Raw genomic sequence first — 27,420 nt, 5'->3', positions numbered from 1 at the left:
GCCCGGCAGCGCTCGCACAGGTAGCGGCCGGGGAGTGCCCCCCCCCTCCACCGACCAGCCGCCACTCACGCCGCTCCGCGCCGCTCCACCGGGCGCTCTCCGCCCTCCCCGCGGCACCGCCGTGGCGGCCGCGGGCTCCCGGGCGGGGCGGGGCGGGGCGGGGCGGCCAGGCCCCGCCGTCCCCTTCAGCAGCGCCGCGGCCACAACCTGCCGCCCCGCCCCGCCCCGCCCCGCCGCAGCGGCACCTGCCGCCCCGCCCCCCCCCGGCCACCCCCCACACCCCCGGTGGCAGCGGGGGCGACGTGCCTCCGCGCCGGGATGGGGCCTGCCGTTTAAAATTAACAACAAAATAATAAGGTGGGGGGGGGGGGGGGTTACGGAAATCACCCACGCAGGAAAAGCGCCTGTCATTGGCTTCGCCGGCTTTTAGCGGAGGGGAAGCGTTTTCAAAGGGCAGAGTCACCCTACAAAAGCTCACGGTTATCGAAAGCGCATGTTCCACGCGGCCCTGTGATAAAACACCAACGTGCCAGGGAATGGGGAAGTACTGGTGAACATTAAAGTGAAGAAAAACTGTGGGAAAGGCCAGGGGTGAGGCCTGGGTGACGCTTCTCCTATTTGATCCTGTCAGGCAGCATCACATCACGTGCCGCTACAGAAAAATATTAATCCTGCCAAAGCTTTTTAAAAAATGCCCCCGCCCCAAAAGAAAGCTTGCCGAAGGAGGGAGCCGAGCAAACTAAAATACCACTTCTAATTCTTCCAAAAGAAAAGCGACGCTAAAAATGAAAAATATGTCTGAAGAGAGGGCAGTGAGCAGACATCCCGGGTAAAGCTCTCCCGCCTTTGGGGAGTCTTGACATCAAAGCTACTGCACGATCTTGGGCACGGCCTGGGAGCGGCTGCCGCCGAGCCCGTGCCTGGCCGGGGCTGGAGACCAGCACGCCGGGACCCGCAGCCGTCCCCTGGTCCTGGCGGTGACCGGCTCCGTGCTTCGGGACGCGGGGCTCACGCCGGGCACCGGTTTCTCCTATAGCAACTGGCCAAAAGCCAGGGGTGCTGCGGGGCTCGGCCCCCCGCTCCTGACCGGAGCAAAGTCCTCCTATGTATTTAGGCAACAGTTTTATTGTCAAGGAGGTTTCTCACCTATTTCCAGTTAGGCATCGGCCAGCCAAGGAATTTATTGCAAGGGTATCAAAGCCAAAGAAAGTAATACTAGCAAAGAAAAATGCTATTCTAAACGTAGCTGCCATTGCCCTGCTGCTATCAAGCCCCGGCGGGGCTGCGCAGGGCCGGGAGAGCCAGGGGCTAGGTAGGCACAGAAAAATACACACCACGTCCCTCCGGTCTCCGCTGCCCGCTCCGTGACTGGCAAACCCCAAGCCCTCCTCCCTCGCCCAGAGAGCCGGGGGACAGGGAGCAGGCAGCCACCCCCGAACACCTCCTCAAACCAAATCCAGCGGTGTGGTTATGCCAGTTGTAAAGGGATTGTTGCTTTACAGCTGTTGTGACCGTTTGGCAACAGCACGCAATATTACGCTCATTACTTGCCAAGAGTCCATCAATAAATAATAATAAAAAAAAATTACGTATTTTACTAATTACTGCCTTCGGGGCCCGGAGAAAGCATTCAGCTGACAAGCGCCGTGCGTGGGGTTTGTACGTGCTGCGATTGCTGCAGCATTTCACCCAGCCCTAATGGGAACCACGCCGCCCCAAGAGACCGAAGGGAGAGTTTCTGGGCCTGGGGTGCAAACGGGGGGCGGCAAAGCTCGACCCTCCCTGCCAGCCTACCCACAGCAGCGGTTCCCAGGGCAGGCAGCCTCGGGTACCAGCGTCGGCTCCGGTTCCTCACACGTGCGATTTTTAAGCGAGGAGTTCCCCAGCCAGGAGCAAGCTCTTTGGGAGTTAAGCACGCGTACGCAAGCGTTTGCAGGAGCAGGTTTTAGGAGCTTGACTCAAAGCCTATTAAAGCCGGCGGCACCATATCCTTTGATTTCAAGGAGCTTTGACTCGGGACGCCCTGACCTGGGTACATTTCGGTCAGATGTTTTTATTACTGTTTTAGTTCGCCTCCAGGTGGGTGGAGGAGCAAATCAAATAAAATCATAGCCCTGACAATTAAAACAAGACGGAATACTGGAAAGGCACGGTTGCCTTGCATTAATGGAGTGATATTATTACAAGAGTGATTTTTAAACTATATACAAACGGTTTTTAAATAAGAATTTCATAACTAAATTATGAATATCTTTGTAGCGTTTTATGGCTACTGTGCTCTTTTTTATTCTAGCCTGGTTTCTAACACAAGGCTCCACTTTTAACTTCAGCTTTTAAGCCAGTGCCGTTCCCACCGAGCAACTCTGAGGCGTGGGGCAGACATTTCACAGGCTGTGCTCCTCTGCATGGCACAGGCTATAAGTACATCACTAGCGCCCGATTTGATCGCTCCGTTACATCCCGACAGATAATAAACATATGGCACTCGTGCACCGCTCGCCTCCCTGTGTCATGACCCAACAACAAGCCGTTTAGTCTGAGCAGCAGCACTTCAGTGTAAAGCAGGGGGGGACAGGGAGTTAAGGAGAGGGAGATAGGTGTGATGAGAATTTCGAGCCGGTATTTATTTCTGGGTGCCAAAACATATTTAATATTTTATTAGCTGTGGAATATGCAAGACAGCTTATTATGTTTAGCTCGAGCAAAGCAGACAGTCTTTTTAAATGCGGAGCATCTATTCGAAATGTCTACCACCAGGCACAGACGAGGCAGTCGATGAAATATTTAGCTCGTAAAGCATTTCAGTAGGAAAGGCTGGGGCCAGGCACAGGTGCTATGATGTTGAAAACCACAATGCCCAAATCTGAGGTACCCCAGCCCCAGCACGGAGGCCTTGGAGGTGCAGCAGTTGCCCAGGGAGCGGGGCCGCGGGGTCCCCAGGGTACCCTACTCCCTGCCAGGGCACAGGAGCCTGTGGGAGGACACAGGCACCAAAGCCTTTCCTGGGACTCGGCTTCCCAGATCAGGCTGCCTCTTACACCCCTCCCGCCAGTCTGAGTGGCTGAAAGCACTTTCCTATAGGGGCAAGGAAGGCACTCACCCTCCAGAAGAAATCGTTTTGAACCAAGTTTGACGTTTTTGTTGTCGTAAGATCCAATATTTATTTTATTAGCTATTTTTATTAGTTATTTACTTATTAGAGTTTGCTAGATCTTCCTGTAACATAGTCTGAACCCTCTAAATGCTTGGCATGCCCTGCTCTGCATGCGCGTGTTCACCCCGGCAGGAGACAACTGCTTGGATGTCCCCATGGTGATACAAGCACTTTCTGATAATAAGGTGCACGCGGCATAAATACATTTGCAATGGGAGGAAAGTGGTGCAAACTGAACCATGGAAGTTACCGAATGGTGCTAGTACTGGCATTACTGGAACAGTAAACGGCTGCCAGACTAGATGATAGCTGTGCTGAAGTTTCAGAGGAACTTAGGTAAGAAATTGCTGAACCACTACTTTTGGTGCAAAATTTGTCACTTACCAGGCTCTGTACCAGATGGCAAACTTTTAATGAGGTTGTCCAAGAGTAACAGAATAAATGAAATCTGGTTTCTCCTTCCCTCTGATACAATTTCACAGTTCCTGTCCTCATTCTTCCACCTGCTACCTTTCATGGCTTCTCCACGTCTGCAAAGCCTTCCCCCTCCAAGCCTTCATCTCTTCCTCCATGTCCCATAAACGCACAATATCCTACGCTCATTTCTGTACTACTCATATCTTCTGCTTGGCAATATCTCAGCTCCCTCCTATTTCACCTATGCCCAATTTACGACCACCCCAGCTTTCTTCCACACCTCCTGACCGGTGCTGCGTGGTCGCCCAGGTGGGCAAAACATAGCACGTGCTCTGGTTTTGACTAGGTGCTGCCCAGACGGCCAGACTGTCAGTCCTGCACACCGACAAACGCTGGGTCAGATTGTCCCTGCCTTTCTTTCAGAAAGCAGAGGAAAAAAAAAAAAGAAATCCTTTGCCCAAGCAGTGCTTAAGTTAATTGAAGATCCCATTGACATGACATGTGGCATTCAAAAAGGGCTAAAGAGGTCCACGGAGGAGTACTGGATCTGTCCAATTTCAACCAGCTCAGTCCCTAGTCATCGGTTGCTGGCTGAACCACTTCATACTTGCTCCGTTTCTCAATTAGTTTTTTTTTTTTTTTTAACATACATGCACACACCTGTATGAGGGAGGGCTTTACTGAGGCACATATTTCTCATTCAGTCGAAGAGTTAGAGAAGGGAGGCTAGGACAAGTATTCTCTGCCCCAGTAGCTCCCCCCCAGCATGCCCACAGTCACGTGGTGACTTTACAAAATCTATTTATACGTGGAGTAATCTGCTAACTGTATGGGCTGGAAAATGTTATGCAGTCTGAAAAGAATCAATAGAGTCTGAAGAGCTAAAAAACCCCAAAGTTTTCTCATTGACTAAAATCTCCCTAGTAATCCAAGAGCCTTAAAGTTTTACCCAACGTGCTCTGACCACCTTGCAGTAATGTACTTTGGTAGAGTTTCAAAATCAAAACCAAGATGCAAAGGTCGACTTCACTGAAACAACCAGCTTTATAGGCTAAGTAACCGCCTTTTAAATAAGTGCTCTATTTTCAAAAACTTTGTTGATGGGAAACATGTTCCTTTCCTCAGCTATGGTTTTTTCCTCTCTTTTTTTTTACCTAATTCTTGTTTTATTATGCATTGCTGTTGTATTCTGTGCACAACTGAGATTTACCAAAGCCTTTTCTCAGAGCTCATATTTTCTTAAAATATTTCCTTGGTGTTTCGAACTGTGTTGATTAAAAGGAAGGACAGGTATGAGTAGCGTATGCCCAAACATAGGCCACGGAAATCATTCAGTGCTGCCCAGTTTTCAACTCTGTTACTACAAAAGCACATTGCAGTGGCCATGGCATGTTTGCTTCTAACCTTAGGGCACAACATTGATTTCTACATCACAATTATTTTTGGAACATCCCATCCTCCCGCTCTCAAAAAAGGGTTTGATAGTTTTTAAGTTTAGAATATAAATGTAAACCCTAGTTCCACTTTCTTGTATGAAGACATCCTCAATATTTAAAATATATTGCTTAACTCATTGCTATTAATTTGATTCTTTTTTTTGTTACTTGAATGTGCATCTCCTGCTACAGCTCAAAGGAGAAAAACAATGTGAACCATCAGTATATTCATGAACTTTGTACACATTAATGAATCCCCAGCACTATGCGAGGATAGCTGACTGTTATCATCAGTCTTCATCACGATTGCAATGAGACAGCTGGGGAGAGACCTGGTTTTTTTTCCAAAAAATAGGTGAAATACCCCATTTAGCAGCAGAACTTGAAGCATGTCCTCAGTTTTACTCACGTACTTACACTTCAGGGTATGCTGCAGTATTTCAGTAGATAGAGGCTGAGTTGCAGTAATTCCTTTCATCCCGTCACCAACACCTGTGCAAAGACATTTGGAACTATTTAAGCCACCATATTTGCAAAATTTTCCTTGAAGAAACAACATTATTTACTTAGAAGCTGTCTAGATACTTAAAAATGTGCTAAAAAGTTAATTATGACAATATGTTACACTATAAAGGCACTCTGCCCAAATAAAATGAGATGTAATGTGTGGCTATTAATTCTTTTCTCCCATAGAACAACTATACTTAACAGTAATGAAAAAGAAGAAACCAGAAGAGGGGTTAGAAAATAAATTACATGTTTCTATACAGCCCAAATTTTTAGCTAATTGAATGTGTAAGTTGTTAGAAGTTATTGTTTCAATGTGCGGTAGCTGTTAATCCAGAAATTGATAGAAAGTTTGTAGCGGAAGTCTGTCTAGGGCAACCTTAGGAATCTTTAAAACAAAGTTAATTCACAAAATGGGTCTTGGTTGTTTGATAAAACCTGTAATATTTTTGAGAACTTACATCATCCGGCATCTCATTGAAATACATTGAATAACATTAAGAAAATGTGTTGGGTTTTTTTGTAGAACAGAGAAAACAAAGTTTACAAGAAAACATTAAGACAGAGAAAGCCCATGGAAGCTTTTGTCCTCTGTTTTCTGCAAGGTAAGGCCTGAAAATGCTTTCCCTATTGCTGCTTTTTAGTTAGAAACCTGACGCCCGTTTGTAATAAATCTCCTCTTGTCCGTTCTCCATCAGTTTTGTACATCTCCCATCTTATGCCTTTGTTTAGCAGACTTATCAAGAAATATTAATAAGACAGAGTAAATGTTAAACACTGAAAAACACAGCTATCTAACATGGGTTCCATCTTTTGTAGCACTGTTAGAATACAAAAAGACACTTGCATCCTAGCTTATATATAGTGAGGTAAAAGCAGGACCAGAGTCTGGCCTAAGGATATAGAGCAAAAAGACTTTAGGACTGAAGGAGGACACCTCACAGAACATTAATTCTGTAAGAGAGAGAATGGGATTAACCGACATTTGGATTATTAGTCACACCAGATACAAGTGTACCTTTCCTTCCTTTCTTTCAAAAATGGAGACACTTTGGTAATGTAAAGCCTCATTTTATATGCACCATATGCTGTAGAAGTGTGACTCGACAAAAAATTGTTTTCAAGCTAAAAAACCAAATTACTAAAAATTCAAGACTTCTGTCAGTATCTGGTGACTGATACGAAGTAGTTTCACCATACTGGATTCTCCCGGGTTCCTCTAAAGCTCAAAGATTATTGTATTATAAAAGCCTAATGCTTTCCTAATGCTCCTGGGGCTTTTCAGGTTTTGTGTCCACCAACGGGGAGCGGTGCCGACTCCCTGGATAGAGACAGACTCCAGAATAGTGGGATTTCTTCCAGCGGGAGGAGGTTGACCGTTTCAGCTAACAAAGACTCGCTGGCAGTGAGCCCTGACCTGGGCTCTGCCCTAACAGGAGTAAACTCTGCTCCCTGGGGAATTACAAACACTGGCCTCAAGTCCGCGGCTTATCTTGGTGCCATAGCAATGACTAGGGTTTGGGTTTTTTGTTTGTTTGTTTGTTTGTTTGTTTCTAAGAAACCTTTCTAAATGATGGCTCCTTCTGTGGTATACACAGAAGCTGAGCACTAAATCACCAAAGCGGCACTGCGCATTCATCATGAAGAAAAACCAAAGCAGCAGCAATAAACACTCCCCAGGAGCTTTGGGGAAAGAGGCAGCTATACCTTTTGCTTCTGCCTACATATGAAACTGGAGATCGTGTTTGGCAGAAGGTAAGCAGTGAGACTGAACATAAGCTGTCCACGAGAGGCAGCACGGACACGTGGCTTCGGCCATCCCACTGCCCGGCAGCAGCTCAGGTGCGGTTTGCATACAGCCTGTGCAGCCAGGCACTTAACCTCCTTGTGAACGGAGACCATCCTTATCCCGTGCGCAGTACTACGAAACATAAACAAGGAAAACAGTAAATACCAAATATTATTTACATTTTTGCTAATAAGGCAGTATACCAGCCAGAGAAACATTCCTAATTTATGCACAAGTCCTCTTTTCTTTATTTTTTTATCAATGCCTAACAGCAGTAAAACATGAAGCACGGGAGGACAGGCAAACCGCAGCCCTGAAACATCAGGCAGCAGCACAGCGAAGGGATTAAGCAAACATGAGGCATTCGAATATTGCAAAGAGGATCAAGAGAGATTTGCGACTGAAAAGCCACCCACCAGAATTAGTCAGCTGAGAAGCTGGACAGAGAGAAAGCAGGTAAATCTTTCACATTTAGATCTCTCCTAGAATAAACTCAAACTTTAGGATGTGCACTGCAATATGTCACATCAGGCTTCCCTGTGACATGAGGCTGCAAACAACGCCATCTTCTTTCCACACTGGAAATTAGAGCTTTGCGATAGTCAATTATCTGGCAAAAAAGCAAAAACCACATTGAATATAGTCACCGGCACGCCAAAAACTAAGAGCCCGGAGGACAGCAACAAAGCAGTAGTTGTACAAAAACGGCCACACAAAGGGAAATAATACAGAGAAATAAGAGGAATTTAAGGACCCAGTCTTCCCATAACATTCCCTTCCCTGAAATAAAAATCACTCCCAGGGTTCCCAAACCAAAAAGATACTACAATAAAATATTAAAATGGAAATTGCTTCTCAGCAAAGACACACGTTGCTGCAGACGAAGCCGGGATCAGCAGAGCGGTGACACGCTGAGACCCTGCTCCTCCCAATCTTGTAACGTCTGTGGACTTTAACGTATTTAACGCGGAGAAGTAACGCGTTTCAGAGGAATGTTGTACCAACATCTGTACCTTCAAATTTTCACGCTGAGATCAACATCATTACTAGCAACAACCGAAGAAAGTGAACAAGTATGAAACAAGAGTAACAGGCTTTGTATTTGCTCTGGGTCTGGCGGGGACGGAGTTAACTTCCTCCATAGCAGCCCATAGGGTGCTGCAGTTTGGATGTGCGGCTGGGGCAGTGTTGATAACTCACCAATATTTTGGCAAGCAGTGCTTGCACAGCATCCAGGAGTCCTCTCTTTCCCTCTCTGCTCCCCCCCGCCGCTGCAGTGAGTAGGTTTGGAGGGACGCGACCAGGAGAGCTGACCTGAGCTGGCCAAAGGGATGCCCCACACCCCCGGCGTTATGCTGAGCCACACAAGCTCGGGGGGAGGAGGAGGAAGGGGGGACGTCTGTGTTTACAGTGCTCGTCTTCCCAAGTAATCCGTCGTGCACGCCAAAGGCCTGCTTCCCAGGAAGCAGCTAAACGTCTGCCTGCCGATAGGGAGTAGCGAACAAACCCCTCCTCTGCTTTGCTTCCACACCTAGCTTTGGCTTCTCCTGCTAAACTGCCTTTATCTCCATCCACGAGTCTTCTCACCTTCCTTCTACTTTCTCCAGGTCCAGCAGGAGAGGGGAGGGCGCGAGCAGCCAGGTGGGTCTTCGGCTGTTGACCGGGGCCAACCCACCACATTATTTCTTCCTAGCTTTGTTCAGAGTGAATCATCCTGCCCCTAAGGACTAATACGTTCCCTGAAACGCGCTCTTCGTGGGTGTATATGGACAAGGCTAAAGATGCTTCGTGAGTATGAAACGGAGAGGCGTTCCTAATACTTGTAGTAACTCCCCAAACCACCTCTGCCTAGAAGATCGGTTTCTCAACCTTGAGGAATTAAGCCGTACAGACAAACTTGTGAAAGGGTGGGCTCTTGCTGCCACGAGAGCAGCTGTAATGTCTCTTGCTATTTTAAGAGCCTGGCCCACTTCTCTCAATTTGCCTTGAGGGCAGGCATGCATCCGCCCCTCGCTTTAAGGGACATCTTTTATTTCATTTGTTGTTCAGCTGCCTGCCCATGGGGAGACCACCAAAGACTCACCCTGCGGCGCAGTCTGAACCGGTCAGTGCACTAATGAGGTGGGCAGAAAACCTGGCTTCTTTTGAGCACAGAGCAAGTGGATTTTCGAATAGGAAATGAGCCAGAAGGTGCCTGGAAAAGAAGCTGGGGTAGAGACTCCCTCAGAGGCTACGTTAGGGCAAAGACAGAGGACCGAAGGCTGCGGATGCTGAGGATACACATCCCTCGGGGGGATTTGTGGGTGACTGAATCAGAGCTACTGCTGCTGAAGACTTTCATTTCCCTAAACTGCCTTGCTGGCTGAGATCAAACCCTATGACTTTCTCTCATACACCAACATGTGCTTTTGCAGCACAAATGTAAAAAAAATTCCTTTATAAAGTCACAAAATGACTTCAACTGTCACTGAAATGATAAATTTGAAGTTAATTTTCAGAAGAGTCTAATTTACTGACAAAGAACTGTCATTGTGATTACCTCACATAGTAAATATTTTGATACCTGCAGACATTACCCAATACCCAAACGATCTAATTATCTCATCTGAGCTACTATCCCATATTAGATATCTTTTCCAGTGTATCAAGAGGTTTTCAGCCACAGAATCTTAAAATCAGAACTCTTCTACACAGTGAAATTTATGACAGTACACAGATCAAACAGCAAGATGCAATAAAAATTTTCTGGAGGTCATAAATAGAAATATTATCCATAACCACATAATGGCAAAGAAGAAAATAAGAAAATGGATTTCATTCATGGTATACATAGACCCCAATACCCCTAACTTTGCAATTTGGTTTCAGGAGGAGAAATTAACTTTTAACATGGTACAAGTAATTTATGTTGGGGAAAAAAAAATTGTCTTGAGGACATCATGAGTATCGCAGAACAATTCCGTTGAAATAAATGTTAGTAATAGATGGTCTGCGTAACAGTTACTCTACACTGAGAGATTCAACAGAGCACGAGCGTGGATTTCAGGGACCCTTTAGGGTGCGGACTGGCATTCTGCTTTCAAGTCTCAGCTTTCCCAATTTCTAGTTAATTTTATGATATCCATTCCTACCTTAAATATAGCAGTGGAAAGAATATTTTAGTCGGAAGACCAAGTTAGACAGCATAAGCTTGCTACACATCTATTTCATTAAAGCAGGGCTTTGAAGAAAAGCTAAATTTGATCACATGTAGAAAAGTTTTTATGACTGAAAAGACTCAAAATACTTGATCTGATAATATGCATGATTCTACACAACCCATTGAAGCTTGTGATCAGCTACTGCTAAAAAAAATTAAAAATTGAGCTGGTATGCCACTAGCATATGATTTGAACTAGTAAAGGGTTTGTGGAATAAGCTTTGGGACAGGATAAAGCCAGGATTAAGGCCTAGGTCTTAGTGGTCAGTGTTAACTGAGATCTAGTGTTCAGCTTTGACAGGTGGTGGGTACACTTGTAGGTTTGGGACTGGCAGGGGCTGCTGTGCTAAGCTAGGGCTTGAGCTAGGGGAAAGTCAGATGCTAGAGGAAAAATAAATGTCCAGAAGTACACCGCCAAAATGCACTGAGAGGTGATGCCTAAACATTGACTTACAAATTTGGTTTAGACTGGAAGAAAAACAGGATCTAAAGCAAAATCAAATTTATAGGCGCCTGCCAAAAAAACCCCAAAGCTACAAAATTTATCACTGGAAGTTTAATGGTGGTAGTTCCCATCTTCCCCCATTTTCCAGTAAGCTTTGGCTTACAAAAGAACACACCTCGGTTGGTATTAACTGATGCTGTCTCTGTTCTCCGAGCAGAAACGTACATAAGAAAAATGCAATAAAGTAGTCTATGAGAATTAAACCTACCTAGATCAGCCTTTGGCTGTTGTAGAGCACATCTGTCAAGAAGCATCAGACATCCTGTACCATGTCAGTTTGGGATGTAGTCCCAAGACTCAACAAGGAAACATATGCACAGACAGACACATATATCTCTATATATAGTTTTGTACACTAATTATCTGCTATGATCCAATAGCTCAGAAACCTAAGAGAGGTCTTGAACTGAGTTTCAGCATAATGTTATATGGTTAAGTTTTGATAAAGTATTTAATATAGGAAAGGTAATATAATCTCTGAGAGACAAATAGAGGACACAAAATCCATGAAGGCCATCCCAGGTGGTCTGCCAACAAGCCCACAGCTTAATATTGGAACCTCACTCCTATTAACTTGAATAACTTTTCACTCTCTTTCTGGCTCTCCTTTCTTCCCCTCGCCCCCAAGTCGGAAGTCTAAGTTTTGATGTATGAATTAAATGTTGTTCATCTCGCGTAGTTCAAAGTTCAAGATCCTACTTGTACGCCGCATGACATCTTACTAGCTGGAAAAATTTAGTCAAATACAGGCTCTGTGATGAGAGGCCAACAACTGGATGCAATTTCCACAGCAAAACTTGTGTCACTTAGCTCCAAAACAAGCCTGCATTTAGTGAACTAAAGGAGTTGTTCAGTGGCTTGGCCAAGGGCTCACACACACACATACACACACACATAGTCTGACAAATTCTTTTCAGCAAGCATCAGTAGTACACACAGACAGAGACGCATTTCAAGCCTCAGTTCTTCTGAATCAGAGAGGATGAATCAGGATGAATAGTTTCAGCCAAACAAGAATATTCAGTGTTTTTATCTAGCTCATCTCTGAACAGCATCACATACTATCAGTAATTAAATAACTGCTTAATGTCTGCAACCTGTACCACTTGCCATCTCCTTACCTACCTGCCTGCACGCTTACAGAAGTCTCATCAGGGCGGTATATTGGACCATTGTACGTTTTGTTCTTACAACTATCCTCCAAGTGGAAAGTTATATTTACTTTTTAACAGTGAGGAAATAAGGGACAATGAGGGGGGAACGGGTGGGGAAATTTGGAAAATGCGTAGGCTTAATGTGTGCATGCAGTAAAGGGCTGTGCAGAGAGATCTGAGCTGGCTCGGAACAAGCCAGGGTATAGCACTGGGCACACGTAATTATACTGTGCTGTGTGGCTCTGTGTTGCATTGACAGTAGGGATGTGTCACTCGTGTGGATTTGGCTCCAGTGTGTTAACACAGCATTGCTTTGTGGGGCGCAGGCGTGCCCAGGAACCGGGCAGGCAGGTAGCTGCTTGTATTGATAGAAAGAATAAGGTGTCTATTTAACAGTTAGTCCTCTTACAGCTATTGGTATCGGATGGGAAATACTAAATGGATTTGTCCAAGGTCACCCAAACAACCTGGAGAATAGAACCAGAATATTGCCCCTTCAGTTTGTCATAGTCACTCCTTAGAGCAGGGTTTCACATGATGAAGAGGTGAATTAATATTTGCATAAGTGAGTGACAGAATTATCAATTATTTCACTAGAGCCAAGACCCAAGTTTTAAGATTTTTGAAACCAAATAACCTTTCTTCATTGCCTAAACTGATCCTCTGAGCTTTGCCAGTCATGTTCTTCTATGCCAAAAGAAAGATCCCAGGCCACTACAACTTGTTTATGGCTGTAAACAACTTGCTACCCAATTTACTATTGGCATGATTTTAATTAATAAAGGAATTTGTAAGTTTTTTTTTTCCTAAAGTCTTTTGACAGAACTGGTTTAAAATATGCTAGATAGAAACCTACTATAAGTACAAATAACTTTGAATGAAGATGGATCCGTTGAATTTACTTCTGAGATTCCCTGCACACTTACAATACAAGCACTCTATTTCAAATATAAAGACAGCGACAATAAATTAATGACTTGTATTAGTTAATATAACATATTATTTTATGGCTGTCATACATACTGTTATCACATCATACTGTCATGATATTTGTTTGATGATCATATGATGACACAGTTAAGAAGAGAGTGTTCATCGCATTTTTATTAAGGTGAGGAAAAAATGAGAAACATCTCTTGCTTAGAAGATGCTTGTTTGGAAATAATTTTGAAACACTAGCCCTCTCAGGAGAGGCAGAAAAAATGTCTCTTCTATCATCTTACAAGAGTAGCCTGTGAGCCACGTTAATCATCTTAGACTGAAAATTATAACAACATATGGAAGACTTGCTTCACTATTATTAGAAGTTGCAAGTTTCATATGTGTTCTTCAACTAATTTATGGTTCACTTCTGCTTCAAACATATACCCCAAGTAATAAGTGCTATAACAGGTCATTTGCATTCAGGAAGTTATTTTTGGAAGAAGCTCCTGCTTGATGCAAAAGGGCAAAGGCCACTACTGGAATTCAAAGTCAAGAATTGACTTCTCTTAGGGCTTGATCCACACAGCCTTTGGAAACATCTTTAGTAATATTTTGCCAGGTTTCACTAGTATTTACTCATGGCTTTGTGTATGTGCTTATTAGAGAATGGAATTGCATACAAGATTTGGTCTCTTCAACCAGCACTGTGACTTTTTTGAATCTTTATTATGCTTCAAATTTAGTATTCTTATTTCGTCCTTTGAAAGAAGAAAGCCACTTCATGCTATAAAATCTCTGCATTTGACTCTGTCAGTATTATAGGCATGAATAAAGAATTTTGTCAAAAAATGTTTGTATCTCTTTGGATCTTGGTACAGCTTCTTTGTTCTCCCTAGCAGAAAACTAGAAGTAAGGTTTTGGGCTTTCCTCCCCCAGTGGATTTCTTGGTGTTAGAAATGTTTACATAGGCACGTTGATGAACATTGCACTGCAATAGTATCTATACCCCATCCTCATTCCCAGAATCAAGACCCCAAAGACTGAGTGCTTCAGCAGTCACAAAAAGACATTTTGGAAGATTGTCAGCCACTTCTCAAAGTCGTCACTGAGTGTTAGTCAAGTGAACAAAGTCTGTTTATTTAAGCTCCGAAACTCTTTTTTTCTCTTTTTCTTTAAATATACTTCTGCTGCTCCTACACTCATGCATATAGCAGATGGAAAGTAAATTTATTCTAGCTTAGTTCCTGAACACTGAGCTATGCAGCAGGCAATATCATAGGTGGTGGTGTATACACCGCTGGGTAGTAGTGAAAATAACGTTAGCTTTTTCTTTTACCTTGTAAGGAAAGGTAGATTTAAGATCTCGTATAGAAAATCAAAGTCTATGTGATACAATCTCATCTTTGAGAAATTTTGGGTTCTTATTCACTGTTAAACTACATTTGAGGGATGTCACCGATAAAAGTATTTACTATTGTAATTACCACCCCAGTAAACTCAAGTGCAGTATTTAAAACTACTACATGATTTTAAAACACTTCATAATGCAATGTTTAGGAAAATTTAACCTGTGCAATTTTTTTTTTAGATTCAAGAAACTTCTGTGTTATGGAAGTAGCCAGAACCACCCAAAATGGAACAATTTAGAGTTGCTTTTAAGAGTCGCAGTTCTCATGGGGTTTGACTATAGCTAAACTGGAAGTGCTTCGGGAAAAATACTTTCATTCTGCCTTCCAGTCAAACAGATGTGTAAAGCAAATTGTTCAGTTGGGATTACTGAATATGCAGTCAGCCAGAAGGAAACACTGAATTACTTACAAAGCTTACAGGGTTTTATGTTTATTATACTTTTTAAAAAAATGTTATTATTTGAAGAGAATGCCACAGTGAATAACTCAATTAAAAACTTCTGCTGAACCTGCAGGTGGTTTTTGTAACTTCCAAAACCTGGTGTGCAGAATGGGTAAATATAAGACAACTATAGTTTATCTACAGCTGTATAATCAATATGTTACCTTCCCTGAAATATTGCAGACATTTGCAGAATATTGTTGATTACCTCATCTTAAGAGAAACAAACTCCTCACAGAGTAACCCTAGAGAAGGGAAACAAAAATGATACAGGAGTGAAACACTAATATTGAAAAAGTGGAGCTATTTACCTTAGAAAAGAAAGAACATGATAAATTATCAAAAGTTATGCATGGAACAGAGGAGGCAGATAAGAAATTGCTGTTTTCTATTTCTCATAGAAAGAGTACAATAAACCATATAATAGAAAGGAAAGGAAGGAGATTCCATGGTGATAAAAAGAGCAATCTCTTTACCTAACACATAATCAGCCCACAGGAGATGCTATGATTACAATGGATTCAGAACACCTAGATTTACTGTAATACACACCTTAAAGTTTGGACAGGAGTTTTGATCTCATGCTTTGACGCTGAAGCCAGTCCTTAGCAGAGCTCAAGGTGGAGAGCTGTGAGGAGGCAGATTATTTTGCAGGCTTACTGAGATTTCTTGCAGATTATACAGTTTCCGAGTGCCCATCATTTTGGTAAAGAAAAGGAATTTTAGAGCAGACTTGAAGGACCTGGTTTTATGTTAAATACATGCATGTCATCTCTGATTTCACAAACCGAAATGGCTGGATTATTAATTAAACAGCAGGAAACAGAAAAGCATGTATTTCATAGAACATGCAGCTTACTGACAGTTTCACTGGGAAACAAAAGAAATCGGTGAAAATCAGAGAGGAGAATGGAAAGACAAGAGGGGGAACAGGGATTCAAGAAGCACAGTTTGCATTCCCTGTAGCCATGTTTCCCTTTACACCTCTGGGTATAGCCATGTGAATGTGATGAAAAAGATGCCCATAAATATTAAGGAACTAGCTATTATTAAGCACAGAAATATAAATCAACTGAATGTTAATGCTTAGGATGCTAAATGGCTGAATTAGATCCAAGGACATAACCCTGAGACTCAATGAGATATTTAAGACACTTGCATTAGATCTTTACAAAAACAGAGAAAGCTTACCAGGCTTGTTTGAATTGGAATGAAAATAACCCGAACTCTTGGGTCCTGGCTGATTTTTGTCATAAGGATGCAAAACCTGCTCTGGAGGCAAGCGACTCCTCTGACACTCACAGGAATTGTCCTGAGTCCCGTTAGCTTTCTTATCGATTGCTACTTGTTAACCAGATTTGTGTTTTATTGTGGTTGTCTATTAAAACACCTGCTCTTCCTCTGATTATTTGTAGAATGCCAAAAGATGTTTTCCAGAAGAACCCCAAACCAAACCCACACTATTTTATAATGGCTGCCGCTGCTGCTATGGAAATTTGTGAACAGTTATCTGGATGCAAACTGCGACGGATATTTCAGCTTTACTGTGGGAGGCAAGTGAACCGGTGTAGATAAGATTAAAACCAATTCAGTTCTTTAGCCACGTCTCAAAACCAACCTTCAACACCAGCTGAAACGAGGCAGCGTCAGTGCATTGGGGCAAGCTGGTTCCAGCCCCTCACCTTTCCCCCGCCTTTGGTACCTGCTTTGTACTTCTGGGTAAGAAAAAAAGGTGAGGAAAGCTGCTCCCGAGGCAAAGCGCGGATATGTACTTTGTCCCAAGAGGAAATCTGAACTCCCTCCCCCCAAACTAAAGCTTAAATAACACACTTCAAGCTCACTCCACGGATGGAAGATTGAGAAATATTTGTTTACCGTCACCACAATCTGTGGCTTGGAGAAGAGGAGCCACCGTTCCCATGCTCAGTAGCTATTACTCTGGAAACCAGGGAGCTGCAGACTGCCTGTCAGTCTCTCCTCACCCTCCACGTATTCCTGTGTTTAGGAACGCTTGTGTTGCGTTGTCTACTTTTATACCGAACGAAAAACTCGACAGGGACCATGCTGTGAGGAAGCTGAAGTGAAAAAACACCCCACGTACCATTGGCTGATTTTTCTTTTCCTGTATGGAAAGAGGAAAAGTTTGGCCAGGCCACTGCGACCTGAAAGGAGTTGTTCCTTTTGCGTCAGGAGATCCTTCAGCGCGTTCCTAGCAAGTGTGCTATTGCCTTTCCTCCCGGCACAAGCACCCATCCAGTCACGCTTTGGTCCCAGCGTGAAGTTACCTTCCTAACAGAGAAGGTACATGGGAAAGGTTTACTGCAATTTATATACTGTGCATGGCAAACGTGCTCCTTTGAGAAGAAAGAGGTTCATAAAGCATGATGGACCTCTTGCAGGAACGGCATATTAATGCTGGTTCTCAAAGAGTGACTCTACCCCAGCGCCTGGCTGTAACACAGCACTTCAGCAAGATGGCTATTTTTCAGGAAGCAATACTCTCTACGTAAGTGCTGCAAAGATTCAGAGCATTTTAGGACTCTTATCCTATATAATCTAACTGAAAAGAACACACATCATACCTGGCTGTATGGAGAAATTACTGCCAGTGGTGACTTTCTCACTATCTACAATCCGGGGATGACGCCATTACACTGAAATACACTTTTTGATTAGATTCTCTCTAGAAAAGAAAAATTAAACTCTGTGCTATGCAGTGGTAGTTGCTGGAATAATAAAGAGTTCCTATGAGTTTGTACACGCTACATTGTCCTGTTTCACTCTGGGCTAACACAGCGTGAGGCCATTCAAAGAACTTCTTGAAACACAGGCGCATCATAACGCAAAAATAAGATCCTTTCCATTGTAATATGCTTGTTTGTGCATTCAATATTACTCACAGTATAGGCTACAAAATTGGCTATCAGCTTTTCTCTTTTTATTGCATTTTAGTAGTACTGAATGGCTGAAAGAGAAAACTAAATTTAACCCTATATAGTAATGCTCAGATAATGAGCTGTTAATTTCATTTATCATTAATAAAATAGATTTTTAATTTATATTAATATCAGCTGATGCCAAGCCTTAGCCCAAAGTGCAAGAAGATGTGCCTGTCACTAAATAATTAGCATTTCTAATATTCTTCCTATATGAACAACAAATATATATTTCATACAATTCCAAATACATGCTGAAATAAGTAATTCCTTCTTATCATTTTGATAGACCTTATCTCTTATAAGAAATGTGTACCATTCATCATGTAGCACAATTCTGGAAAGTGTTTAGTGACATCATGGCTAATGCCTGATTGATTGACGTGGGAGAAGAGCTATACAGAAAGGCAATCTCTTTTATTAAGCCAACCAGCACACTAAGTAACGATGAGCAAGCTTTTGAGCAGAGAACCTGCTCTTTTGGTTGAATGTCCAATTAAAACCTCTCTCTCTATATATGTACACGCATGTGCCCTATAACTACATATATACAAACATAGTATTTTTAACACAGCTTAGGATCTAGTGAAGCAATTTCTCTCTACTAAGTTATTACTGGGATATTAAAATTTATCACACTGCTTTCTCAGAGTTATTGATAGAAATCATTAGATACATCAATCAAACTTTAGAATTAACAAAGCAGCCAACTGCACAATTCATTAGCTATTAATTAATTTTCCTTTGTTCTAGAAGCTTTGGACAAAATGACAAAATGCTTCAATTTCTTAATGTTGAGTTACTTTGATAATTTGTAGAAGGCATAACAAAGTAATTTGATATAGTCAATTTTATTTCCATTTTGCATTGCATTCCTAATTGTACCATCCATCTCTTTTAATCATTATATGCTAGAAAGCCTTAACAGTTTGGTCAAACCATGATATTTTTAATTGATCATAAGCTTGGCTTTTGTATGCAGCAAGACTCTTTTTTCCTTACTTGTTAAAACTTCAGAAACAGTTGTGGACTGCTGCTTGAAGTTCCTCAGATTTGTGTACTCAAAATATCCTGGTACAAAAGTTCACTTGACATAAAAAAAGCTTTGTGTAGTTATCACAAAGTCAGTAGCATACAAATAGCTCTGTATCTACTAATCTGAGCATCCTAGGAATATTTTTTTCTATTAACTCTTCCAGATCTACTCACTCAAAGCCATTCTCTAGCCTTCGTTAGTTAATAGGAGTATGCCTATTCCAGATAGCATTATGCTAGTACGCCTTAAAACTAAACTCTGAAGCAACATCGACCGTAATATTTCAGATCTATTATATGAATTATGTTTTGGAAGCATCCTTTCAATTATTTGCATAGTCAATAAAGAATATGAAATCATTACATCATTTCCATGAGTGTAGGGCATATATCCATTGATACAGTGATAGTCAGGCTCTGTGCTACAAGACTGAAGAGTTAATTCCTACGTGGTTTTATATGTCTGCAGAATGATAGAGGGGGTTTGAAAGTCTGTTGCTGAAGGTAAAAAAACCCAAACAGTCAATTCCTTTGTGGTTTATCCTTGTTTCTCATCAGTCGGTTGGCTGATGCTGCCAATTAGCAGGCTGATGGGAGAGAAAAGCTCGCGAGTCCCAAGAAAAAAGACCAAAACAAAAGCAAACTTGTAAATTTTTAAAGCATCAGCCGTTAAATTGTCAGGAATTGCAAGTGTCTGCTAAAGGAGCCAGAGACAATTCCCAAGAGGAAAGGGCAGTAAAGCTAATGCTTTAGCCGGTATAGGCAGCTTTCCTTCAGTTGATGCTCTTATGTGATGCTTCATAATGGAGCTCATAAATACGAAACATCTTTACTACATCGACAAGGAGCGAACAACAAATAAGGAAAGATAAAAAAAGGAGAGGGAGTAAGTGCTGTATGTATTCTTCCCTTGGATGCCCCAATACCTTTGAACAGTCGCACTAGTTATGTGAAAATCCTCCAAAAGCACCTCATTTATCACAAAACTTATCATTTATGTTCTTCTCCTCCAAATGAGAATCAAAATCATCAAGGATTTTTACTCAGTCTCTGATCTGCTCTTTGTCTTCTAAAAACCTAAAGCAGCTTATATGATTTTCTGTCTCTGTATTATTTTGTACAGGGCTTTTCACAGATCCCACCTGATTCTTTGGGGCCTCACTTTAACAGAAGCAGCTACATCAGAAGCTATGGCCTTTTGTGCCTGCTTTTTGCCATTATACACTTTTGTTATTAAATGACTTCGAAAGCTTTAATATGTTGTATTTCATCATAAAAAAATTAGCAGTTTCTTTTTTTTTTTTCCTACAGGTTTTTTTAAAATTTACATTACCAGTATTTTTAACACCAGGGTTAAATCAGGTAACCTGGCTCTAAGTTGTCGATTAAACAACTCCTTTGCTGACAAATATGCCAGATTCAAAGGCCTTCTTGGATGACTGTAGATCCAAATGTTCTTTGATTTCTTTGAGAACGTTACCACCACTTTTCATTCAATTGTAGAGGCTCTTGCCTCAAATTAGCCGGTCTAAAACTGACCACAGAACAGCCCATGGCAGAAAGGAAGGGAGAAGCTGTACCATAGTTTCATCTGACTCTTTCTGCTTGCCTGGAGCAACGACAGGAGAACAACTAAAGTGCACACCTTTGGGCAAGAATTGTGATCCATGTATTTCTAAATGAGCTTTCTAAGCAGGAAAAATCATTACCCCCTTTATCAGTCCTGTACAGCTATGAGGTATAAACTAGCATCTTGTAAAGGGAAAAGTTGATATTACTGCTCTTTACTGTGTTTTCACTGAACATTTTTGAAAGAAGTTTCATGAGCAAAATCATGGTCTTACATTTCTTATTGCCTCCCTTTCTCCCGGCGCGTATTTTAAACAATCTGCTGCTCTCAGTTTGAAAGATAATCTTCCTTTTTGTTTCAAGTTTAAAGTAGATTCCTAAAAATGTCTAAATAATTTAGCGCAACTAAAAATCCTTATGCTTATACAGAGTAGACAATATTTAGAGTATTTACAAGAAATGTCTTACAACTTCTGGAGCTGTTTTGACTTTTGAAATATTTGTGTTTATAACACTTAAACATGGATCTAAACACTATATATAAAAACCTAAGACTAACACCTTTGCAGTGTGTGCAGAAATCAATGCACGGTGTGAGTACAGTTGGCCAGTCCCAGTAGGTATGGCAGCAACCAGGAGAGGACACTGCTGTACATTTTGAATATCTGTTTCATTGTGAAATAATTACACTATATTATTATCAGAAGTATTACAGTGTGACTGATTATGTCCCACCTTAAAAGGAGTTCAGCAAATGTGTTGCCACTGCAGAAACCATGTGCCAGGCTTGAAATCTCAGAAAACTGGTTTTATTTTAACCATTATAATTCAATGTATTTATGAATTCACTGTCCCAAATGTTAAGAGTTTTAGAAGACTTTACTTCAAAGCCAGCTCTCCTCTGCTTGCAAATATCAGAAGAGGAAAAAACAAAAGCTATTCTTAACCTTGTGTATCATTATATTGCTGTGATTTTACTTACTGCTTATAGACAAGCGGGTCCTGGGTGCTACAGGTTGTGCCCATTCAGCCTGTATCTCTATTCAGTAGAGGCAAAACCACAGAGGGGGACCAAAGCAAAGGAGGCACACAGGCCATAGGGAGGGCAGCAGAAGGATAGTTTGAGATGAGGAGCCAAATTTGTCCCACATAGAGCTATATTCTGATCAAAGAAGTTAATTAATTCAGTCCATTATGGCACCGGGCAAGATTAAGCAGAGTCAAATTCACTGCATTTTGCGAAACTGCATTTTTCTGGTTTTGTCAAGAATATCTGCTAGCTTTTAACCCATCATGTATTTAACAAAAAAAAAAAAAAAAAGAAGAGGAAAAAGAATACGACTTCTGAGCTGTGGCCCCCATTTCCCAGCGGATGCCGTTCCCGAACAACCCAGCAGAGGACAGGCCACTCATACCAAATCACTGACCTCCGGGGCTGAAAATTCCCTTCAAAGAGTTGTACCTCAGAGAAAATACAAACATTTTTGTAGCTAGTAATACCAAGACGAAGTATTTTGGTATTTCAAGCACTTTGATTGTGCAAATGCAGAAATGAAACCTCTCCAAGTACGGTACCAGGTCCTTAGAGGAATTCAAGGTTTCCCACCAGCGATGCAGCGGCTGACGCAGCTATTTTAAAAGACATTGAAGATGAATGTCAGGATGAATGTCAGGAATTCTGGGTAAAAGCATAAAAGCTACAACTCTAAAGAAAAGATAGCATCTTGTAACAAGGGTAGAGCCCTTAGAAGTAAACAGGTATTTAACAGGGCTCTTCTAGAAGATTTATTATAAGATACATAGACACCACAGTGAAGGCTGCAGAATAAAATCCTGAATACAAAAGAACTCAGAAAAACCGGCAGCTTTCACTATAATTACATCCTTCCCTAAATGTTTTTAATGAGCCTAATGGGAATATATTTCCCTATCTGTTTCTAAAGTTCATTTCCATTAGTGTAGCTGGTTGGTTCTGCAGCAACGTGTACTGGAATATGTAGGAGAGAAAAAAGCGACAGGGCATTTTTGGCCCATCCCACACGTACAGTTCTGCACAGCAACACAAAAGCTGCAGGCAAGAAGGAGATGGCCAGAAGGGCAAGAGTAAGGCAGAAGCTGAAGGGGACCCCGTACGACTTCCCTGGAGCCTCCATTCAGCAGCACCTCTTCGGCAAGCCGAGAGGTGCATCATGAGCCAAAAAGGCCACAGCACCCCTTTGCCACCGATTTTACTTGCTTCCCCCATTTTATCCATTGCATGCTTACATATCACGGCTTGTGAGAAACTCCTTAGGAGGTAGGACTCACTACTGTCTCCCATTGCTCCCCAGTCGAAGAAATCATCCGCCAGACAGAGCGAGGTTTTGTCCTGGCACTCAAACTGCAGACACAGACCCTCCTTGGGGGACACCACTCAAAATCCCAAATCTCTGAACATCGTGTGTTTCCTGGGAAAACAACCTGACAGCAAGGGTTGGGAAGGAGTTGCGGCATACCCCACCCAGATGCCAGTGCACCAGGGCACACGTACCCTGCACCGTGCATGCTCTTCTCTTATGTGAAATATGCTCTCTGGTACCTGGAACTCCACACTAGCGAAAAGAAGATGACCTTCTTTCTTTTTTGGTCAGCTGAAGGAATTAAATGTCCATGCCGTCAAAATAAAGAAATAAAGTTGACTTCCAACAGCTGATACAGCACAATGTTTATAAGGTTATATATGACTACTTTTGTAGGGAAAAAAATGTATAGCAGAGGACAAACTGTTTCAGGGCATTTGTTCCAGAGTAAGAATTCATACTAGTTCATATTTTAGTTCATGGTAATAAGTTTAATATTAAAGTGGTTACTTTTGCCTTACAGTAGCTGCAGCTTTAGTTTACATAATGTGATTGGGATGATGTTTTCATAGGCTTTTTGTTATTGCGGGATTTCTTTCCAGGTGTTTTATAGACATGACCTTGTATCTGTTTTGAGGTTCAAAGTAATGCATTTATCTTGCGATTCAGGTGGCTAAGAGCAAGCACCTGGTGAGTTAAGACATCTGGACTCATAGTTAAGCACTTCAAACACCCTAACTCCATTGCATTTAATTATACATCTGAATGTTTCTATTCAAATCTAACTGTTCTGACCAAAATTACTTCACAAACATTATTCCCAGCTTATTGCAGCTAAGTGGGAGATGAATCTGGTCCAAAAATATTTAAAATGGAATTTTCTATCCATTTCAATATGCTATTCTAGAAATTAGGCTTTGTGCTGACAAAGGTGAGAAGAAAAGGTGACTCAAATCGTATCTTCCTCAGTGGCTCAGGAGGAATGTTGTATCTTCCTTACAAGACAAACCAGGGAGAGAAGCCAGCTAGTTCAGAGGTAGGACTTGACATCACCGTAAACAGCAATCACAGATTTGCAGTGCATTTCACACCACCTGATTTTTTCTTCAAGTCCTACCTTCTGAGGTGAAACAACTATGGGAACTACTTCATTTAACTTAACAGAAAAAGAAGAGTGAATTTCTGGTCCTGCAGGCTGTAAGGAAGTGTTTGGAAATCTAGCCTACAACACGATGAAGTCGTCCGATTTCTGGCAGGGTTATAACCCATGTCCCTCTCCTTCCTTGCCATGAGAGCAGCTCCTTCATACCCCTGTAACTCTCCCTTTTCTCAGAAACGTCCTGGTTCCCTTCCACGTCCCCTTGGTCCACCTCCAAAACAAGCTCAAATCCCATCCTGCTCACTATCTATGTTTTCTGGGTTGCTGGCCCGGCAAGGGAGGACACACTGTAGATGGTCCAGAGCTATCAGCATGCTGTCTAACGACGGAGAAGCACAAGCTGATTGGCTAATTAAAGGCTGCCAAAAAGGATGGGTAATGGTTGGGCTCCGTTTGCCTTCTCCTCAGGGAGGGCATTAGTAATCTCCTTTACCTCTACACAGTCACTGTTTTTCCATAAAACTCACAGTAACAGTGTCTTTGAAACCTCTCTATTGGTCAGATGTCTTGGGGGTAGGTTTGGGTTTTTTTTTTCCGTCTTTTTTTTAGGTTTTCCAACGAGTACAAAAGCTCCTGGTGGAAGGGGGAAAGGAGAGGAGAAGTTGACAGGTAGGCAGACGTGTGCCTTTTTCCTTTAGAAAGGAACACATTCTTACACTGCTTGATTTTGGGGGCCTGAGCCATGAGCTTTGAATAGTTAGGATTGGGAATACTATTCACTATTGGCAGGCAGGGCGGGTAGAATGACACAAATCCCAAAGATAATATTAAAATGCCATAAAGTTCAGTAAGATGCGCATTTCATTTTTAACTCTTCGTTAGTTTTGCTGGTGGTAATGTGTCGGAGTTTTTTTGTTGGGTTTTTTTGTTTGTTTGTTTTTAAATTAATTTTTTTGCCAAATAAATTTTTGGAACAACTTTTACCTGGTCCCTTTGTCACTTACTTTTCTTACCTCTGTCACCTACTACTGTAGTCATCACCTTCCAAAAACACTACAATGAAAGTTAGAAAGAAAAACAATTTGCATATTGTATTGTTACTATTATTATTAAAGAATTTAGATACTTCAATAGCTCCTGATCAAGTGCAAGTGTTTAAGCTCTCTTCCAAATTCTTGCAGTCTCATAGAAAAGAAGCAGAAGGCAACAACAAAAGATGAAGAGAAAGGTATTCTACTAACAGCCTAGAGTTATTCAGAGTATGTGGATATGAAGTGCATTTCATGAGGGAAATATTGGAAAAATACTGCTCTTGGTTATGCGGCTGCTGGTGACTTCTGGGGCACTTTTGCCATCCTTGGTCGGTAATCCCCATGCCACCACTCTAGCTGCTATTGCTGCCTCCTACTTCTAAACAGGGAGCAGAGGCATGGTGCTCAGTAGGATCTGTTTGCCCCCACGTGTCACCACCTTGGTGGCTGAGAGCGAGCTCAACTCTCGCTCAGAGCTCACTGGGGTCTCAGGCGTACAAGAGAGGACTTTGGTCCTGCAGTCGTAAAGAAATGCTAAGGGGGCCCTGTTTTGGAAACCAGAAGATTGGAAAAAATCAACTGACGTTCTGCATGCTCGTGGCAAGCGGCAGTCAGAGAGGGAAGACCTTGAAGGAGGAGGAGCAGCCCAGGTACCAGCGTGGCCGCCGAGCACCGGGCAAGCTGCTGCAGAGCACGTTCAACGATGAGTCGCGGTGCTGGAGGCATTGCTTTGCTGAGCACTTCTCTTGTCCCCTCTCCGACACAAGCGGCTTACTGCCACGGTCTGCCAGAGCATTTAAGTACTCTGATATCAGGACTGCATCATTACTTCCACCTGTTTATTTTGTTCATTGTTCCCTTTAAAACTGTTTCTAGTGTGAAACCTGGTACCTGTCAAGGTTTCCACTTGGGGATAGATTCCTTTTTATACCCAACTGGTTACATCGTTCTGGTTTAAAATAAAAAATAATAAACAATAGTTTTATTATGACATTCTCTGTCTTAATAATACACAAACACCCACCCCCCCAACCTAACCCCCCCCCCCCAAATTCACGAACAGGGTCAGCACTTTTCAAAAAGATTCTTACTGTGAATCATCCTATGCATCTTCCATAAAAATACATTTCCAGCTCTTGAAATGCACTAGGAGTCTGTTTGAAATATGTTACAGGCATGGCAGGCAGTCTCCACTGCAAACTCAGAGCTAGCCTGACTTCTAGTTCCAGTGAACCACAAGCCCATTTCTGCTACCGCATGTTGAGAGTAGCTGCACCCGTATCTTGTGTAAAAAGTAAATACTCAGAAGCTAAAAAGTCAAACTGCTTGCTTTAAACATGGATTTTGGCTGAAGTCAGAATATCAGGGTCTGACCCTAAAGCCATAGGCCTGGAATGTGCGAGTGTGATACATCTATCGTTTGCATCAACTTTACACCAGGGTAGGACAATCAATTTCAATTGAATACTCGTGATTTACGTCACCGGTCATGAGCTGAATATTGGGCTCAGTTCTGTGCTATGCAGTGAATTTGCATGCCCTGGAGAGGTGATACAAAATAATATGAATGACCAGGCAGAAAAAAGCTCTTTGAAAGTTCTGTCCCACATCTTCCTATATACCAACATTTTTCCTACGCGAACATATGCAAAAAACCCTGGTTGCCACGTTTTTAGGTGTACTCAGAATGGAAAAAGAAGAGAAACTCAGTGAGAAACTGACAATTCAGTCCTAACTTAGATAGGCAAACTTTGGCATATTGCATGAAACGCCAGGATTTCTGTTTGCTCTAACATACAGATTCCAAATATACAAATATACACAACATATACAAATCCCAGGATTTCTGCTTGCTGTAATATACAGCCTCTGCTGAACAGTGACCCCCAGCACCCCCCACCTCCTCAGCTAAGCGTGAATTCCATAATTCTTGCTAACAGCACATCAAATGTGCACTACATTGCTGTAAGATTTTTATAAGCCATAACCTTTAGGTATAAAATCACTTCTAGATGTATTTCTCTTATGCAGAAAGCCTATTAAAACTGTAATGTATACAGAGAACTTACAAATATTGGAGTAGAAGCAAAATAAAGCACAGAAAGGTATCACTTAAACTGGCATATTACAGAGACATTATGAACAGAAATAGAAGATGACGTGGAAAAAGAAGATATACTCGCAGTAGACATTTAAATGTTTTAAGTCTTTTAATACTTTCACTACTAATGGAAAAAGCAAGCTTTATTATTTCTGTATAATATTAGAATGAGTAGCTAAAGATACTCCTTAAAAATACCTTTGCTACTGAAGATCTCTCAATATTTAATTTACTGCCCGGAATTCTGCTGACCTAGTGATAGTATGAAGAGGGGACAGACTCATTTTTTTATCACTGACTGTTAATTCAGTAAAGGATTTGTTCGGTTGATTTTGATATACACTAAAGGGACAAACAGATAAGATATGCATTTA

The 27,420-nt window shown here is 42.0% G+C and overlaps 1 protein-coding gene across 3 annotated transcripts in view; it reads right to left on the bottom strand.

The window, feature by feature from the left end:
- Positions 1 to 5,443, bottom strand: part of C6H2orf88 (chromosome 6 C2orf88 homolog) — a 66,245-nt gene extending 60,802 nt beyond the window's left edge. For 2 of the 3 annotated variants that reach the window (XM_041124391.1, XM_030016960.2), the window contains exon 1: positions 5,425 to 5,443. Coding sequence is in view for 1 of the 3 variants with exons in the window: in XM_030016955.1 (XP_029872815.1) it covers positions 61 to 411 (351 nt within the window). In the remaining 2 variants the exon portion in view is untranslated. Of the gene's footprint in view, positions 1 to 60; positions 567 to 5,424 lie in introns of those variants that run through there. The other variant, XM_030016955.1, reaches the window with a different exon arrangement.
- Positions 5,444 to 27,420: the final 21,977 nt, after the last annotated feature.

The sequence above is a fragment of the Aquila chrysaetos genome, chromosome 6, assembly GCF_900496995.4.
Source record: "Aquila chrysaetos chrysaetos chromosome 6, bAquChr1.4, whole genome shotgun sequence".
Lineage (NCBI taxonomy): Eukaryota > Metazoa > Chordata > Aves > Accipitriformes > Accipitridae > Aquila > Aquila chrysaetos.
The sequence above is the reverse complement of the archived record's forward strand: the minus strand, read 5'-3'. Positions and strand labels throughout refer to the sequence as shown.